We start from the raw sequence: 15,629 nt of genomic DNA, 5'->3' as shown, positions 1-15,629 counted from the left end.
ATACTCACAGGATGTTGGGTCTCGAACGGGTGTGAGATTGAAAAGGGGAATACAACATTCTTTATAAGGGTGTAGAAACAGCTACGTAGGAGATGCATTTTATAACTGTGAGGTTGACAGTGAGAGCCAAAGTGGACAGTATCACCTAGTGGTGGCTCGGACTGTTACAAATAGTATTAGAACTAGACACCAAGTGGTGTGTCAGCAAGGACACCGAGCCTCGAAGAGAGGTTAGATTGTGAGATCCCACATCGGTTGGAGAAGAGAACGAGTGTCAGTGAGGACGTTGAGTCTTGAAGGGAGGTGAGATTGTGAGATCCCACATCGGTTGGATAGAGGAACAAAAGATTTTTTATAAGGGTGTGAAAACTTCTCCTTAATAGAAGTGTTTTAAAATTGTGAGGTTGACGGCGATACGTAATCCAAAGTTGACAATATCTATTAGCGGTGAGCTTAAGTTGTTACAAATAGTATCAGAGTTGGTTATTGAGCGGTGTGCAAGTGAAGACATGAGTCTCAAAGGTGTGTTGTGAGTTCTCATATCGGTTGGAAATGGAAACGAGTGTCGGCGAAAACGCTGGACTCCAAAAGGAGTAAATTATGAGATCCCTCATCGATTAGAGATGAGAACGAAACATTCTTATATAAAGGTGTGGAAGCATTTCCGTAATAGATGCGCTTTAAGATCATGAGACTAACGACAATTCGTAACGAGCTAAAACGTACAATATCTATGTCGGCCAGGAGTGAAGTTATACCTCTCTATTTTATATTTCTAAAATTTAAAAATAGAAATAAAATATAAGTTTTTTGAAATTAGAATTCAAACAAATTCCAAAAGGTCTTTTCATAGGTTCCAACGAGGGCACACATGCCAATGCGACAATAATTCGTCTCACCTCTCTGTCGATTTTCCGCCACCCGCAACCCTCCAAGAATGTTCGATGTTTGAGCCTGATCATCATTCCAGCTCTCTCTCGCTTGTCATTTTTGTTTCTACTGATGCGATGGGGCGATTGGATCACAGGAAACGAACTACCATTTGGAGCTTGCCATGGTTGACAAAATTTGCCATTCGCCTATAAGGTGTTTGATGAAATGACTCAATGAATTTTCACTCACCCTTTTGAGATTCTGTCTCTTGGGCTTCACTTTGATGCTTTTTGTTGATTGTTTGCTCACATTCGTTTGTGGGTTTTAAGTTTCATGAAAAGATGCCTTGCTCAACATATTGCTAGAACTAAAAATGCACGATGTTTTGTTGTGGGACTTGTTAAGATTGAAGCCTACGTTAAGCTTGAATGATTTATTAGTGATTTTCAAATAGAGTATGAACAACATTAGTTGCTGTGGTAAAACTTGGATGACCGGTATTGTTTATAGCTTCATTTGAGAAGTTAAAGAAAAACTGAGGTGCATAGGGATTAAGTTGACAAAGATAAATTATTTGTTGAGACGGTCACATTATGACTGATAATTTTTTATCATTAGATTTTACAAGAGAAGTAAATTCAATTGATATACAGTAGGTATGCAAAATCCTTAATCCACGTTCAACAATGAATACAAGACAACCATACTATACTATGACAACCTTGTTGAATAGTTTATTATCGATAAGACGTAAAGTGTACATGAAAAAAACTCGTCTTAATCATCACATTAGATCCGTGTTTCTTTTTTGTTTTTCTTCGTTCTTTTTCCATTTCATACGCCTCTTTAGAACAACTTTTCCAGCTCTCAATGTTCTAGAGAACCAAAAGATGGAAGGAGTGTAAACGGATAGAACTTTTCTCTATGTAACTTTTCCAGCTCTCAAGGTCCAAATCATGAGAAGACAAAAACAAAAGTTAATATGAGAGAAGGTTAATGATTATCAAGATGACAATGGAAGTGGATAATCATGGTCCCTTCCCCTCTGTGGGTCCCTACCGTTACAGAATACATTCAACCTTCATATCCAGTCAAATTATGGTAACCCAATAATCAGAAAGCTACAAGCAGCTAAGGTACCCACAGGTTTGTAGCTTATCTTCATCCTTTATAAACTATATTTACTTCATAACTCAATCAACAGAAGAAGAACAAGGAAGGGGGAAGAAGAAGACATGGAAAGACAGAAGAAGATTGTGAAGAAGACAAGGGTAATCAAAGTATGCTCAGAGGAATCATGGGATTGTTATGTTACAAAAGCTTTCAAACAAGGCTGCCCTGTGAGTCCCTCCCTTACTTTTCATATTTATACTCTTAGTTCAATGTTTGGTGAATTCAGTAATGTGGAAATGAATGTTATCCAAGGTATAAAGGTTGAAATGATGTTCATTTGGAATAATATTGCAGGTTGTAGTGCATTTTAGTGCTAGCTGGTGCACACCCTCAAGAGCCATGAGCCCTTTCTTTGAAGAGCTGGCCTTGCAATACAAATATGTTTTGTTTCTTTCCGTGGATGTAGATGAAGCTAAGGTAATTTTGATAATGGAAGCTAATGTGGATTATCTCTGATATTTAACTTCATCTTAGGCTCGAGTTTGTGTGGAGAAAATATGAAAAAGAATTAACCAAGTAGAAAATATGGTTTTTGATCGATGGGAGTTCTTGATGGTTGTTTGTGTAATGATAAGTCTTCTCGAGAGTTGATACATGTGAGATCTCATATTGGTTGAAGAGGAGAACAAAACATTATTTGTAAGAGTGTGAAGACCTGTCCCTAGCATACGTGTTTTAAACTTGTGAGGTTGACGGCGATACGTAACGGGTCAAAAACGAATAATATATGCTAATAGTGAGCTTGAGATGTTACAAATGATATCAGAACCAGACACCAGGCGGTGTGCCAGTGAGGACGCTGGACTCCCAAGGGGGGTGGATTGTGAGATCTCACATTGGCTGGAGAGGGGAATAAAACATTCTTTTTAAGGGTGTGGAAACCTCTCCCTAGTGAGCGTATTTTAAAACCGTGAGGCTGACGATGATACGTAACGGACCAAAGCGGACGATATTTTCTAGCCGTGAGCTTGGGTTATTACAATGTTATCAGAGCGAGACATCGGGCGGTGTGTCTACGAGGACGCTAGACCCCTAAGAGGAGTAGATTGTGAGATCCCATGTAGGTTGGAGAGGGAACATAGCATTCTTTATAAGAGTGTGGAAACCTCTCTTCTAGCAGTCGTGTTTTAAAACCGTGAGGCTGATGACGATATATAACGGGCCAAAGCAAACAATATCTACTTACAATTGGCTTAAACTGTTACAATATATAATATAACTTAGAAGTGATTGAGAATTCGTTCGATAATGTTTTCTTTGATCTGAAATTCTTTTATCACATAACTATAAACAGGAGGTAGCATCCAAGTTGGAGATAAAGGCCATGCCCACATTTGTATTGATGAAGAATGGAGCCCCAAACTATAAGCTTGTTGGAGCCAACCCAGTTGAGCTGAGTAAAAGGATCAAGGGCTTCACATATGGCTAAGTATCAAAAGACACTAAGAATCACATTTGCCTTCAGCCTTAAAACCATTCAACTTTTAAGTTCATATTTCTTCAATTCTTGGTGGTATTGTTATTGCCTCTTAGTTTTTGGAGAATGAATTACTTCCCACATAATATGATCCCAATAGGTTTGTATTTGGGGCATTTTCTTTTTAGTTCAACGTAATGGTTCGAGACCACATTCGAATGAGAGCGATTCTAAAGATAGAGTGACTAAGAAAAACTTAAAAGAATTGAAAGTCGCTCCCTATACTAACAAGCTTCACTTTCCTTTTTGGTGATTCAATCATAGGAACTTCGTGATTAAACATGTTTTACTTGAAACAATTTTATGTTGGTTGACTGTTGAATTCATGTGAGTAAGTAGAAAATATGTTGGAACGACTCGTGTTGGTCTGTGGTGATAGTTTTCATGTCGAGGAGTATAACTTGAGCTTGTTGCATATGAATCTTGAACTATTATAAATGTATAAATATGAACATAACTTAGAACACTACATACTAAACCGACATGAATGATGTTATACATGATGTTGATGTAATTTCCTTTATGTTATATTTTTAGTCTTAAGTGACTATAATATTTGAATATCTGACTTTTTAGTCAATGATATATATTTTAATTAGTTGAACTATGCTTAAGTTGACTATCATAAATATTAGTAAAAGTCAGGAACATATATTAAAATTCAAACAAGGGTGTCTCCGGCTCATTATAGCCACCGTCATTCATGTGGAGTCCCATCCCAATATCCGTTCATCGTCAATCACCTCAAACAAGAGAGAAAGAAAAGAAAGTTTAGAACTAAGAGCCCACGTTTTTTTCAACATAGTCCTACATTAATCTAATATAGTTCAAATGACTTAAAAAATTGTGTTGAAATGACTTAAAAAATGTTTTTTTCAACTCTTTCCTCTTAGATGTCGAGAATCATTGTGGGTGGTTGTAGTAGTTCTCGCTCATGAGAGTAGCGTTTAAAGCCCGTTTGTGGGTGCAGTTATAGTAGTTTTCGCTCGTGAAAGTAGCGTTTAAAGCCCGTTTGTGGGTGTGGTTATAGTAGTTTTCGCTCGTGAAAGTAGCGTTTAAAGCCCGTTTGTGGGTGCGGTTATAGTAGTTTTCGCTCGTGAAAGTAGCGTTTAAACCCCGTTTGTGGGTGCGGTTGTAGTAGTTGTCGCTAGTAAGAGTAGCGTTTAAAGCGTGTTTGTAGGTATGGTTGTAGTAGTTGCTGCCCTTAAGAGTAGTAAATATTTTGTAACTCATATGGTTGAGTATAGCTTCGATTAAAAGATTTTTTTTTTTTTTTTTTGCTATGTATTTGGATGACGTGTCTCTCCCACTGAATCCCAGTATGGCCGATCATCTGCCAGCAGTACCGCCAAATCCCTAATCTTCTACAAATTTTATCGTCCCCAATTTTCTCTCTTCAATCGCCCGAGCCCTAACCCTAACTCTGGTCCTGTAATTTTCCATCATTTATCATTCATCGTTTCTTCTAATTTTTCTGATGATCCCACGTTTTTTTGTAATTGTTCGAGAAATGGTATCCCCTGAAAATCCAAATTGGTTGTTTGATTATAGTTTCATCGACGACATCCCTGTACCGGATGCGAATTTTCCGGTCACGAGTTCAAGTTTCTCCTGGGCTGTTCAGCCCTTAAACGGCTCCCCTGATGCCGGGTAATCTTCAGATCCCTGTCAATTACTCGTTCGAGCTTGTTTTTATTTTATTATTGAACTTAAATTGGGTTTGCTGCATCGAATGTACTTTTATTTTGGGGGAAGACAATACTTTCTGGATTTTCGTGGGCATGCCAAAGTTGTTAAGAATCACAGATCTTATTATATTGTCCACTTTGAGCCTAAGTTCTAATGGCTTTGCTTTTGGGAACCAAAGGACTCGTACCAATGGAGATGTATTTCTTTACTTGAGCATTCCCTAAATTAGCCAACGAAAGTTGTTAAGAATCACAGATCTTATTATATATTGTCCCCTTTGAGCCTAAGCTCTAATGGCTTTGCTTTTGGGAACCAAAGGCCTCGTACCAATGGAGATGTATTCCTTTACTTATAAACCCATGATCATTCCTTAAATTAGCTAACGCGGGACTCACTCCTAACCATACTCAACAGAAGTATGGGCGGTGGACTGGCCCTTTTATTGCCGTCCAGAATAATTTTTGAGATTATTTCTTTTAAGCAAGATTTCAAACTTGTTTTGAACATTTTTATATGAGTTAGTAATTGGTTCATACGTCCTACTTATGACATGAAGATTGAGAGATTGTGGGGGAATGGTGTATAGATACTATACTTCTAATTCTGTTTGGTGAAGTATCACATCGTTGACTGAATTGATTTAGTATCCACGGGGTTGATAGGTGTAAACAATAAGGGACGTTGGGGGTATGACTATACCAAGAACTATTTTTTGTTGTGTTCTTGGAAACTGTAAGACTGTAAGGATGATGAGATAAGGATGTCATACCATTGTGCATCTTGGCTTCTATGTTTGTATATGCTCACTTCTTTCTCCTTTGATGTTATTCTAATGTGGAAATTGATGGATAATTGGCAGATTTGGATGGCCGTCTAGAATCTGGCTCAAAGAAGAGGTATGAAACCTTCATTATTACTTTCTAATCTGGTCTGTTTGGTAGAATCAGCCTTTTGCCTTGTAATAATATGCTTGGTTTGAATGTCTTTCCATAACAACAATCTGGGACTTGAGATCATTAGAAATATCTTAGGACTATTGCTGTTGTCACAAGTAGAGCTGCATGGTTTGAATGAATCATCAGACTTCAGGATTTCTTGGTGTTTTAATTGACTTTCAGGAAGCATTTTGATTAGTCATCACTTGTAATTTTGAGTTCCTTTAATTTAAATTCCCCAGAAATTTGTATCATGGTTATGTTTTAATGGGTTCAAAATTAGACGTACAGTGTCATGGTCGGTAGGGTGCTATTGCTTGTTTTATGACTGATGACAGCTCAAAACAAGCTGATCTGACAATTAGGGATTGGGGGTAATATAAGGGTGCTGTTGCTTGTTTTATGACTGATGGAATTTAAGCCTCTAATATTTTTGTTGAGATGCAAGGCATTTACCTCGTGCAGTGTCATGGTTGTATGCCTTGCGTGTGGGGGTCACAACCTACTTTCTCTAAGTGAGGTTGTGATACACAGCACACAGGATACCTGTTTCCTTATTGGTTGTGAGTTAACTGGAGAGCGGAGAGAATTTGGTTTGGTTGGGAGTTAGCGATATAGCTTTGTTTGGTTGGGAGTTAGCGATATAGCTTTGATCCTTCATTCAATCAGATCCTTCGATCAATCCACCGATTGTTTTTGGTTTCTATTGTAATTATTATATTGCATACAGTTGAAAGTTTCAAGTTGGTATTGCTTATGATTTAGTAAAAGGCTGTGGATCCATTTGTTTACTTTCATGTATGTTCTCCGAGGTGAAATTTGGCTAAACATGTTTAAATATATTGAGCTGATTTAAGCAAGCCTAGATAGAGCAATAATAACAGAACAGAAATTAGAAGTGGAAAGAGAGATCTAATATGGCATCAAATGAAGTACACGTTTTCTGCTGCAGGGTGAGATCTGAATCATGTAGTGCATCAAGCTCCAAAGCATGTAGGGAGAAATTTCGGAGGGATAGGCTCAATGACAGGTACTTCCCCTGACCCGAACCAATGGGCAATCATGGCACATTTGTCCGTTCTTCTATATTTTTTACCATTATATGTTGTCCCAACAAAAGCATAATTCTTATGATGAATCTCATAACAGGTTTTTGGAACTAGGTTCAATTTTGGATCCTGGAAGACTACCCAAAACTGACAAGGCAGCGATTTTAGTCGATGCTGTTCGAATGGTGAATCAGTTGCGTAGTGAGGCTTGGAAACTGAAGGAATCAAATTCAAGTCTCCAGGAAAAGATTTAAAGAGTTGAAGGCAAGTCTCCATGGCATTTTTTTATGCATTTGCATGGAGAAACCGAAACTCGTGAATGATTATACAGTTTCCTTTCTTCCTATCTCGTGTAGGCCGAGAAGAATGAGCTTCACGACAGGAAAAGCAGAAGCTCAAGGCAGATAAGGAGCAGCTAGAGCAGCAAGTAAAGTCCATGCCTGCTCAACCTGGCTTCTTACCTCCTCCACCAATCCCCACATTTGCTTCTCAGGGTCAAGCTCCTGGCAATAAGCTAGTTCTTTTCGTTGGTTACCACCCAGGTGTTGCCATGTGGCAGTTCATGCCACCTGCTGCAGTAGACACGTCACAGGACCACGTACTCCGACCACCCGTCGCCTAACTCGGTGCAACTAAGGTTTGCCTGAGAAAAATCATTGGCAGCATCTGGTTGCTTGACTAATATACTAGTATTTTTTTAGTAAGGCTGTCGATTGATTTGGGGTTGGCTATCTATTTGTCGTTGGACACTTGAAAGAACTCAAAGCCGTTTTGAGTTTTACAATTGTAAATGCATACAAAGAATTGATCATAAAAAGTAGATTATAAAGCGAAAATAGTGTTTATAAGCTTAATTTTCAAAAAACTAAAAACAAAATACAAATGGTCATCAAAATATTAATAAAATTCTAAGGTTATTTGCTTCCTCAAGCTATCCCCAAGTGTGCACAAGAGATTTGAAGCGAACATGTTACACTTACAAGGTTAGTAAGAACTTAGGGACAGTGCCTCTAATTTATTGGACCTACCAAACAAAGTGAGAATTCCTTGATCAAAGAGGAGAGTAGTTTAGTTTTGTGCATACTCTTGGAATATACTACAGCCTGAGGTGGATCCCTAACTCTTTGAAATATACTACAGCTCCAGGTGGCTGGCAAAGAGTTGATATCGAGGTGCCAAACTTTTCCATTGATGTGAGCTCTTGGAGAAGATCAACATGTTATCCATAGAATAATTTTTATCCGTTAAGCGACAGTAGTCATTTGAAAGGAGAAGCCACTGGAAACCCTATGCACTCTAAACCTTTTTCATGAGTAATTTGCCACTGGAAACCCTATGCACTCTAAACCTTTTTCATGAGTAATTTGTTGAAAGGAGAAGCCACTTGATCCCTACGCACTCTAAACCTTTTTCATGAAGGCAATTTGTTGAAAGAAACCTCCGATAGGTCCTTAGTGACTAAAATGTATGCGAGGGTGTGAGATCCCATATCGATTGGAGAGGAGAAAAAAACATTTTTATAAGGGTGTAGAAACCTCTCCCTCTCTCTAACAAAGGTGTTTTAAAAACCTTTAAAGAAAGCCCAACAGGAAAAGTCCAAAGAGGACAATATCTGCTAACGGTGAACTTAAGCCGTTTTGGGTATTTTGTTGGTGGTTTGTCATGAATCCTTTTGCAAGGGGGTACCCTTTTGGCAATGGCCTTGTGAATAGAGGATGAGGAGACATGGGAGCTCTACAATCCTCCTTGAATCCCCACTGTAAACCTTACTATTTCAATGCTATCAGAAAAGGCTCTACCAACCGTTCAGCAAGGGTTATACAAGCTAAGTTTATGACAAAACTAATAGCTTAAGGTAGATGGAGACCAACAACAAGAAAAAACCCCTTCCAAAGATCTTCCATTCTTTGTTAGTGGGTTTCTGGTGGCCCTCTAAAAGGGAAATCATAGATAGAACAAGACGGGTCTGATACAGACCAGCACAAGAACACCATCACATTCAAATTATTCATAATATCATATCGACTTGCGTCAAGTCGGTTATAATGGCACGTCTATTATTTACATTACAAAACAGCTAGTTTGGAACAGAGATAATACTATAGCTGTGTTATTTACAAAGGTGCCACTAAACGAAACGCCATTAAAACACTGTATCAACTCTTCTCTATAATTCCAATATACACCCATCAGTAAAACTTCCAGGAGAAACAAAAGAATGAACAGCAAACCAGAGGGATCATGTTCTTATAGACCAACACTTCATCAGCAGAATAGAATATTAACTAAAGAGATGAGAGTTGAGCAAAGTTCCTAGAATTATTTACCTCTACTCAAGCTCATCACATATGTGGTCTTCATAATGATTCTCCAATCCCAGGCCACTTTTATGATTATTTACAGACTTGGGTTGAGACTCCATGCTTAAGCTCTCTGTACAATTATTTACATTATTAAGCTGGGTCTGTGACCTTGGGCATTCATGTTCATTTACAGTGCCCTTGGTTTCTGTCACCATCTTGTAACCATGCCTACCAGTTCCTTCGGGTCCGTTTCCGATAACAGAGCCGTGAGGAATCGTGACATTCCTCCATGATTGCCTTCCATTTTCAGGTCGGCTACATTTCGGGTCGCTACTACTATTTAACAACCTGAATTTCAGAGGAAAAGTTTGATGAGAAACAAAGAAACTTGCGTCAAGCATGTGTAATAGTAGGCATTCTATTCGTGTTCGCGTATAATTTACACAGACGTTCTGTCTTCCTAAATAGTGTAACAGCCCAAGCCCACCACTAGCAGATAGTCCGTTTTGGGCTTCCCCTTTCGGGCTTCCCCTCATGGTTTTAAAACGCGTCTTGGGAGAGGTTTCTACACCCTCGTAAAGAATGTTTCGTTCTCCTCCCCAACTGATGTGGGATGTCACAATCCACCCCCCTTCAAGGCCCAGTGTCCTCGCTGGCACATCGTCCGGTGTCTGGCTCTGATACCATTTGTAACAACCCAAGCCCACCGCTATCAGATATTGTCCGCTTTGGACTCTCTTTCGGGCTTCCCCTCACAGTTTTAAAACGTGTTTGCTAGGGAGAGGTTTCCGCACCCTTATAAAGAATGCTTCGTTCTCCTCTCCAACCGATGTGAGATCTCACAGATAATGTCTGACTGAGCCCGTTATTCGAGTGTAAAAAATATGTATATGGACATATATAAGTTCAACCCTCTTCAGATTCTTCTTAATCATGGCTCTTTTTAGCATGATCTTTTTGTTTCCTATGAGTCAATCACAAGCTGGAAAATAAAGCTCACCTTGTCTGCGGAAATTTGGGCGGCTGAAGATGGTCAAAAACTGGAATCAGGTCTTTTGACCGAGCTTCGATCATACGAGTAGGAATCCTTTCGATTTCAAGTTCTCCATAACGATCTATTTCATCTCCTTCAACTCCATCTCTTGCCATCACTTGAAAATATATCTGGTCATCAATAACAAAAAGTGCAGGCATGTTAATCCCAAACAAAAAACAAAGGCCTACTTCTTAAAGACATGAATCAAACAGTAAATACCTCAGGCTTTGTCCACAGTGGAGTAAGAGCAGCATGCATCTGCAGCTCCGCTTCTGAAATATACAGGTGATATTGTTCCTCCCTACAAGTCTTCTCTGCCTTCAAGACAGTGCCACTAGCTTCAAGAACAATAGAGTTCCCATTCATTTCTTCACAATAATTTTTCTTGCAATCGAAACCTCCGCTGTCACCGTATATGTCGATGCTATTATCTTGAGCTCGACAGCTAGGCTTTTGAGATATATTCCATTTCTGGATAGGTTCAACCACTAGTCTTGCATCCAGCTCGGGGGCTAATTCAAGAGCTGTGCTAGATCTTGGCAAGACTATAGTTGAATCTAAACCGACTCGCAATGCGTACTGTATCATATTGCCAGATGGAGCAAAAACTAATATGTCGTACCTGGCCTCTGACGATCTGTTGTCTATGTGTGAAGCATTTCCCTTGCACTCATGGAAAGTTGAAGCAATAGCTCCCAAAACAATACCCGCTCGACCACTTGCAGCTGCTGCAGCACTACTGACAGTGCCCCGCCAGCCATTACTTCCATGGTGTAGTCTAGTAATTGGAGAAAGTGTAGGTGGACTACCAGTAGCACACTGGCTCTGTTTACTAGACACGTGCGAACCAGAATCAACTTGTCGAACGATTTGTCGTGCAGGAACTACAGGACCGCCATTTCTAGTAATAGAGCTAATGTCAGCAGATGGGATATTCACCTGCCCTCCAGAAGGGTTTATAGCAAAGAGATGGCTCGTCCCTCTAGAGGAACTAATCATGATCCAGTTGCTATCATAGCTGAAACTGATGTCTTGTATGACCTGAAAATCAAACCAGAAATATGATTACGATAATAAACAATGGCTGAAACAGTCCAAAATAGAACTAAAATTGCGTTACTCTTACTGCGTTAGTGAAGCCTCTTTGCAGCCTGTACAAATGGCTATAAGATGCAGATGAATCCGAGCGCGAACTTGGCATAATTTTAAAAACGTTTACGCTATGACCCTGAACAGAAGCCGTTACCAAGATGATGCCACTCGGATTAAAGCATAGAGCAGAAATCGGGCTCTTATGTGCCTTAAACTGGGTGATGATCACTTTGCTGACAATGTCTTTCACAATAACCTGAAAACCAAAAGTAGAAGGGAAGAACAAGATCAAACATTGTCAAGAAAAAACACTACAGAGGAAGAAAAAGAAGAAGTTGAAGAAAGTACGAAACAAACTAAAGATTAATACAGACCATTCCAACACTATCTGTATCTGCCGCATGGCCATTAAGAGCTCCAATACCTTGAGCACCTGATTGAAGAGAATTGTAGCTTTCGGGTAAGAGATCGGAGTAATACCTCGATAGTTTCTTAATACCCTTGTCGCCGAGCGTAACAATGCCTGCTGCAAGTTGCTTACTCGATTCCTTTGCATAGTGAGCAACTAAACTTCCATTTGAAGAAGAATGAGAAAAGCTAGCAGAAGGTTTTAAATGCTGTGGAATCACTCGTCCTGTATTTGACACCGTGATCGGACTACCACTATAAGCCAGCCATCTAGGTCCGACTGCAAGGGGTCCATAACCTATACCTCCTCCAGATCCAGGAAAACCAGAAACAACAGGATTTGTAAGAATTATATGTTCCTTCTCCAAAGTTGTAGCATTGATGCAGTGTATCTGTTGCACAACCGACTCAAATTCTTACCAACTAAACAGTTTCCTGTTCTTTAATTGTTTAGAAACAGATTTGTGTAAGCATACATACCTGAGTTGCCAGAGAAATGGCAACGACCAAGGGACTGCATCTCACCGAATAAACGACCGATCTAAATTTGAGCTCATCCACGTAAGTTTGAGACTTCAGCGAATAAAATCTAACAAAAGTAGGCATAAAATTCCCATCTACTAGTTCCTGGCCCTTCGAGATGGCTGCATTGCCAGAAGTGGCTAATTGATCCTGTATGTTAAAAGCAGCAGCAATGGAACCAGAAGCCGAAAGTACTAGCAATGGCCTACTTTCTGCAAACTTATCTCCTGATCTCATTGATGGTACTGGTCTGGGTAACACTTGCATGTACGAAACAGAACCATCGTAACGAGAAACAAGAACTTGGACATTATTCGCTTCCTCGACATCCCAAACCTGGAAACCGGAACGAAAACCCAACAGAAGCACCCGTCGAATGACATTGTCATCCCTCTCTAACTTGTCAAAGCCAGCCCAGTTCACCTTCATTATTTGGCAATCAAATATGCATCAATAATCACCGATTTATGAACAAAACACAGTAAAATCGAAGGGCGCTAACCTTATACAAATAAAATTACCAGATTTATGAGTAAAGTCAAACGAAATGTTACTGATCTTGGAGATATCTACTGATACTAAAGATGCATTTAAAGCCAAAGAACATTCAGCATATAAGGATGGCAAAAAATAATTGAAATACTGAAGCAAAACTTCTTTAATTTCCAGAATTATTTCACAAAGGCTACTTCCATTGCTTCATCAACCAAGCTTTTAAAACGCAATAATCCACAGACAAGCTAACAGCTTCTGTTTTGCCTAATGAACAACTACAAGAAAAAATGGAAATAATTCCCAAATTTGGGCCATCAAGAACATGGTGAGTACCATTCCAATAAGTTGTCAAAGACATTACATGGATGATCTATGCCTGTAAAATCATATATACAAACGGTCAGGAATATTCATTATTCCCAACTTGGCACACAACACGTTGGTCAGAAACTCCACGGGAATTAGTAGACGGGCCGTATTTGACCGAGAGCGAGTCATACATACGAGCCCGAAAATTCTAAATAAGCATATAGAGAGTCCGTAACCTAAGCTAAAGATAGTTGAAATACCTTGGTGAATAAAACTTAAAAACAACTGGAAAGATAAGTAATAAACTTGTGAATGACAAGTTAGCTACTTACCGAGTAAATTAATTACTCATCAAGATTATTTTAGCTTTTCTTTCCAGATATAGAAGATGCGAGCCAACCAAGGATGAAACCAACGGGCTAGAGACTACAAGGAATCCATTTCTGAGTCAGTTTTATGTACATGTGTTTTCGTTGTTGAAAACTTACTCCGGTTATTTTGGTGTGGTAAAAAGTATTGGATTCACATGCTTTACTTGCTATGTATGAGTTTCAAGACTAGTTTTCGAAGTAAATTATCTGTGTCAGTTGGTAACTCTTGTGCATCGAACTGCCGATAAGCGGGTGTTACAAGTTGGTTGAGTGCATAAATGAGCTGCAAATGCTGGAAAAGGTTCACCAACCCATTTCCATTTTTTATGCCGCATACATGCATCAGCCTATTATGAAATTTCACCATATAACGTTTCCTCAATCACAGAAACAACTTACAACCACAAAAACCAAAAGGGCCCACCAGAACTCATCATTGTTCCAACAAATATCATAAATAAACAGCAAATCATTATAAAATTCAAGTAGAAGCTTACCTGGGATCCTTTTGCTTCACCATCCTTATCCACCAAAGAAGACGCCACTGATGCAGCCGACCGTGCCACAGTCGATGCACCAGAAGAAACATTCTTCATGTAACTAGAGAAGGCCCGGAATGAACTTGATATGAAACTATGAGCCCGCCCAGAGCGAGCTACGGATCCCTGTTGCTTTAGAGCTCCATCATTCCTCATCCCCAGAATCAAAGTGAACAAAACACCCAATACCCAAAACACAAGAATCACCAATTCTTCAGATTCCACTCTAATCATAACCCCAGGCTGTTTCTTCTTCAATCCCCAGCAATTACTGAAAGGCAAGAAACAGCCCCTCTAAATTTCAACACATTCGATTTCAAGCCCCCAATAACCCACAAAAAGAAACGATCAATACAACGAAATCGCTTCAAATCCGATCCTGAATCATTTGAATCACCCCAGTTTTGCGCAAAAACAGAAGGCAACGAAAAGGGTGCAGCAAACCCAATACACAAAATCTCAATACCCAGAAAAGGAATAGAAAATGGAAGAAGAAAAAGCAGGCAACAAAAGAAATTCGAAGTAAGTACCCTTTTCCTTACCTGAAACAAGCTTTTGTAACTCTCTTTAACTTTCCCAAAAGAATTAAAAAAAAAAAAAAACAAATCAAATAAAAACAAAAAGAAGCTAAAATTCAAAAGGGAAAATGAAATCCCAAAAGTTTAAATAATGAAATCAATCAAATATAGAACATATTAAGTCGAAAACCGATTAAGAAACGGAATACGGCCAAGAAATCACCGGAAAGGATCTGAGAAAAAGATAGAATCAAGGAGGGAAGAAAAGGGGCATTCGGGTTTCGGATAACGGCGAAGAAGAGGTAATTATCTTCGTTTGGGCAAATAAAAGCGACTCGTTCTTCTCTCTCTTCGAGAAATTTATATATTTAATCGCGAAATCAGGGGTTTGGGAGTTATGAATTGTCTTTCGAACAGCCGAAGTCTCTGAAAACCAATCGCCAATTCCCTCGCACGTCTCTCCCCCTTTTCCCAACCCTATCAATTTCTCTCTCTAGAAACTCAAAACTAAGAAAGTTATGAACTTTAGGGCCAAGGGAACAAAAGCGCTCATAACAAATAGGGGTAGAATGGTCATTCAAAATATTTCGAGAATCGATCAATTTGGACTATTCAACTTTAGACTTATTTTTACTATTGGATTTGCGGGTTAACAATTTTTTTTATCGGGTCAACTCAACTGACTCGAAAACAAAACTACAACATATTACATTACTTTTAAAATTATTACGAAAATTACGTGTGCAACCGATGTTAGTGGACGTTATGACTTGTGAATGTTTGATATTTATAAGATTTTAGTTATTAATGTAACTGTACGGTTGATAAGTATGATATTTT

The 15,629-nt window shown here is 39.0% G+C and overlaps 3 protein-coding genes across 5 annotated transcripts; 2 read left to right on the top strand and 1 right to left on the bottom strand.

Moving 5' to 3' along the window:
- The first annotated feature begins 877 nt into the window (after window positions 1-877).
- LOC111476952 (thioredoxin-like protein CXXS1) lies at window positions 878-3,674 on the top strand. 2 transcript variants are annotated; one of them, XM_023120839.1, is made up of 4 exons: window positions 878-1,086; window positions 1,838-2,213; window positions 2,341-2,463; window positions 3,341-3,674. In XM_023120839.1, the coding sequence occupies exons 2-4, from the start codon at window positions 2,109-2,111 to the stop codon at window positions 3,473-3,475; spliced, it is 363 nt and encodes a 120-aa protein (XP_022976607.1). In that variant the 5' UTR covers window positions 878-1,086; window positions 1,838-2,108; the 3' UTR covers window positions 3,476-3,674. The 2 variants fall into 2 exon arrangements, with proteins under 2 accessions (XP_022976607.1, XP_022976606.1); XM_023120838.1 differs by having other exon boundaries at window positions 878-2,009; window positions 2,078-2,213.
- A 1,076-nt stretch (window positions 3,675-4,750) lies between these two features.
- LOC111476956 (transcription factor ILR3-like) lies at window positions 4,751-8,050 on the top strand. Of its 2 annotated transcripts, XM_023120846.1 has the most exons (6): window positions 4,751-4,949; window positions 5,075-5,173; window positions 6,072-6,108; window positions 7,100-7,177; window positions 7,297-7,460; window positions 7,553-8,050. In XM_023120846.1, the coding sequence occupies exons 2-5, from the start codon at window positions 5,167-5,169 to the stop codon at window positions 7,448-7,450; spliced, it is 276 nt and encodes a 91-aa protein (XP_022976614.1). In that variant the 5' UTR covers window positions 4,751-4,949; window positions 5,075-5,166; the 3' UTR covers window positions 7,451-7,460; window positions 7,553-8,050. The 2 variants fall into 2 exon arrangements, with proteins under 2 accessions (XP_022976614.1, XP_022976613.1); XM_023120845.1 differs by having other exon boundaries at window positions 4,751-5,173.
- Window positions 8,051-9,163: 1,113 nt separating this feature from the next.
- Window positions 9,164-15,313, bottom strand: LOC111476824 (autophagy-related protein 18f-like). Its single transcript, XM_023120641.1, has 7 exons — window positions 14,230-15,313; window positions 12,516-12,980; window positions 12,002-12,427; window positions 11,662-11,883; window positions 10,755-11,576; window positions 10,500-10,663; window positions 9,164-9,847 (listed from the first exon to the last, which is right to left on the bottom strand). Exons 1-7 carry the CDS (start codon window positions 14,503-14,505, stop codon window positions 9,526-9,528), a joined length of 2,697 nt encoding a protein of 898 aa, XP_022976409.1. The 5' UTR covers window positions 14,506-15,313; the 3' UTR covers window positions 9,164-9,525.
- Between the last annotated feature and the right edge of the window lie 316 nt (window positions 15,314-15,629).

Source organism: Cucurbita maxima, unplaced genomic scaffold (assembly GCF_002738345.1).
Source record: "Cucurbita maxima cultivar Rimu unplaced genomic scaffold, Cmax_1.0 Cma_Scf00003, whole genome shotgun sequence".
Taxonomy (NCBI): domain Eukaryota; kingdom Viridiplantae; phylum Streptophyta; class Magnoliopsida; order Cucurbitales; family Cucurbitaceae; genus Cucurbita; species Cucurbita maxima.
Note: the sequence above shows the minus strand (reverse complement) of the source record. Positions and strands in the feature narration are given on the sequence as shown.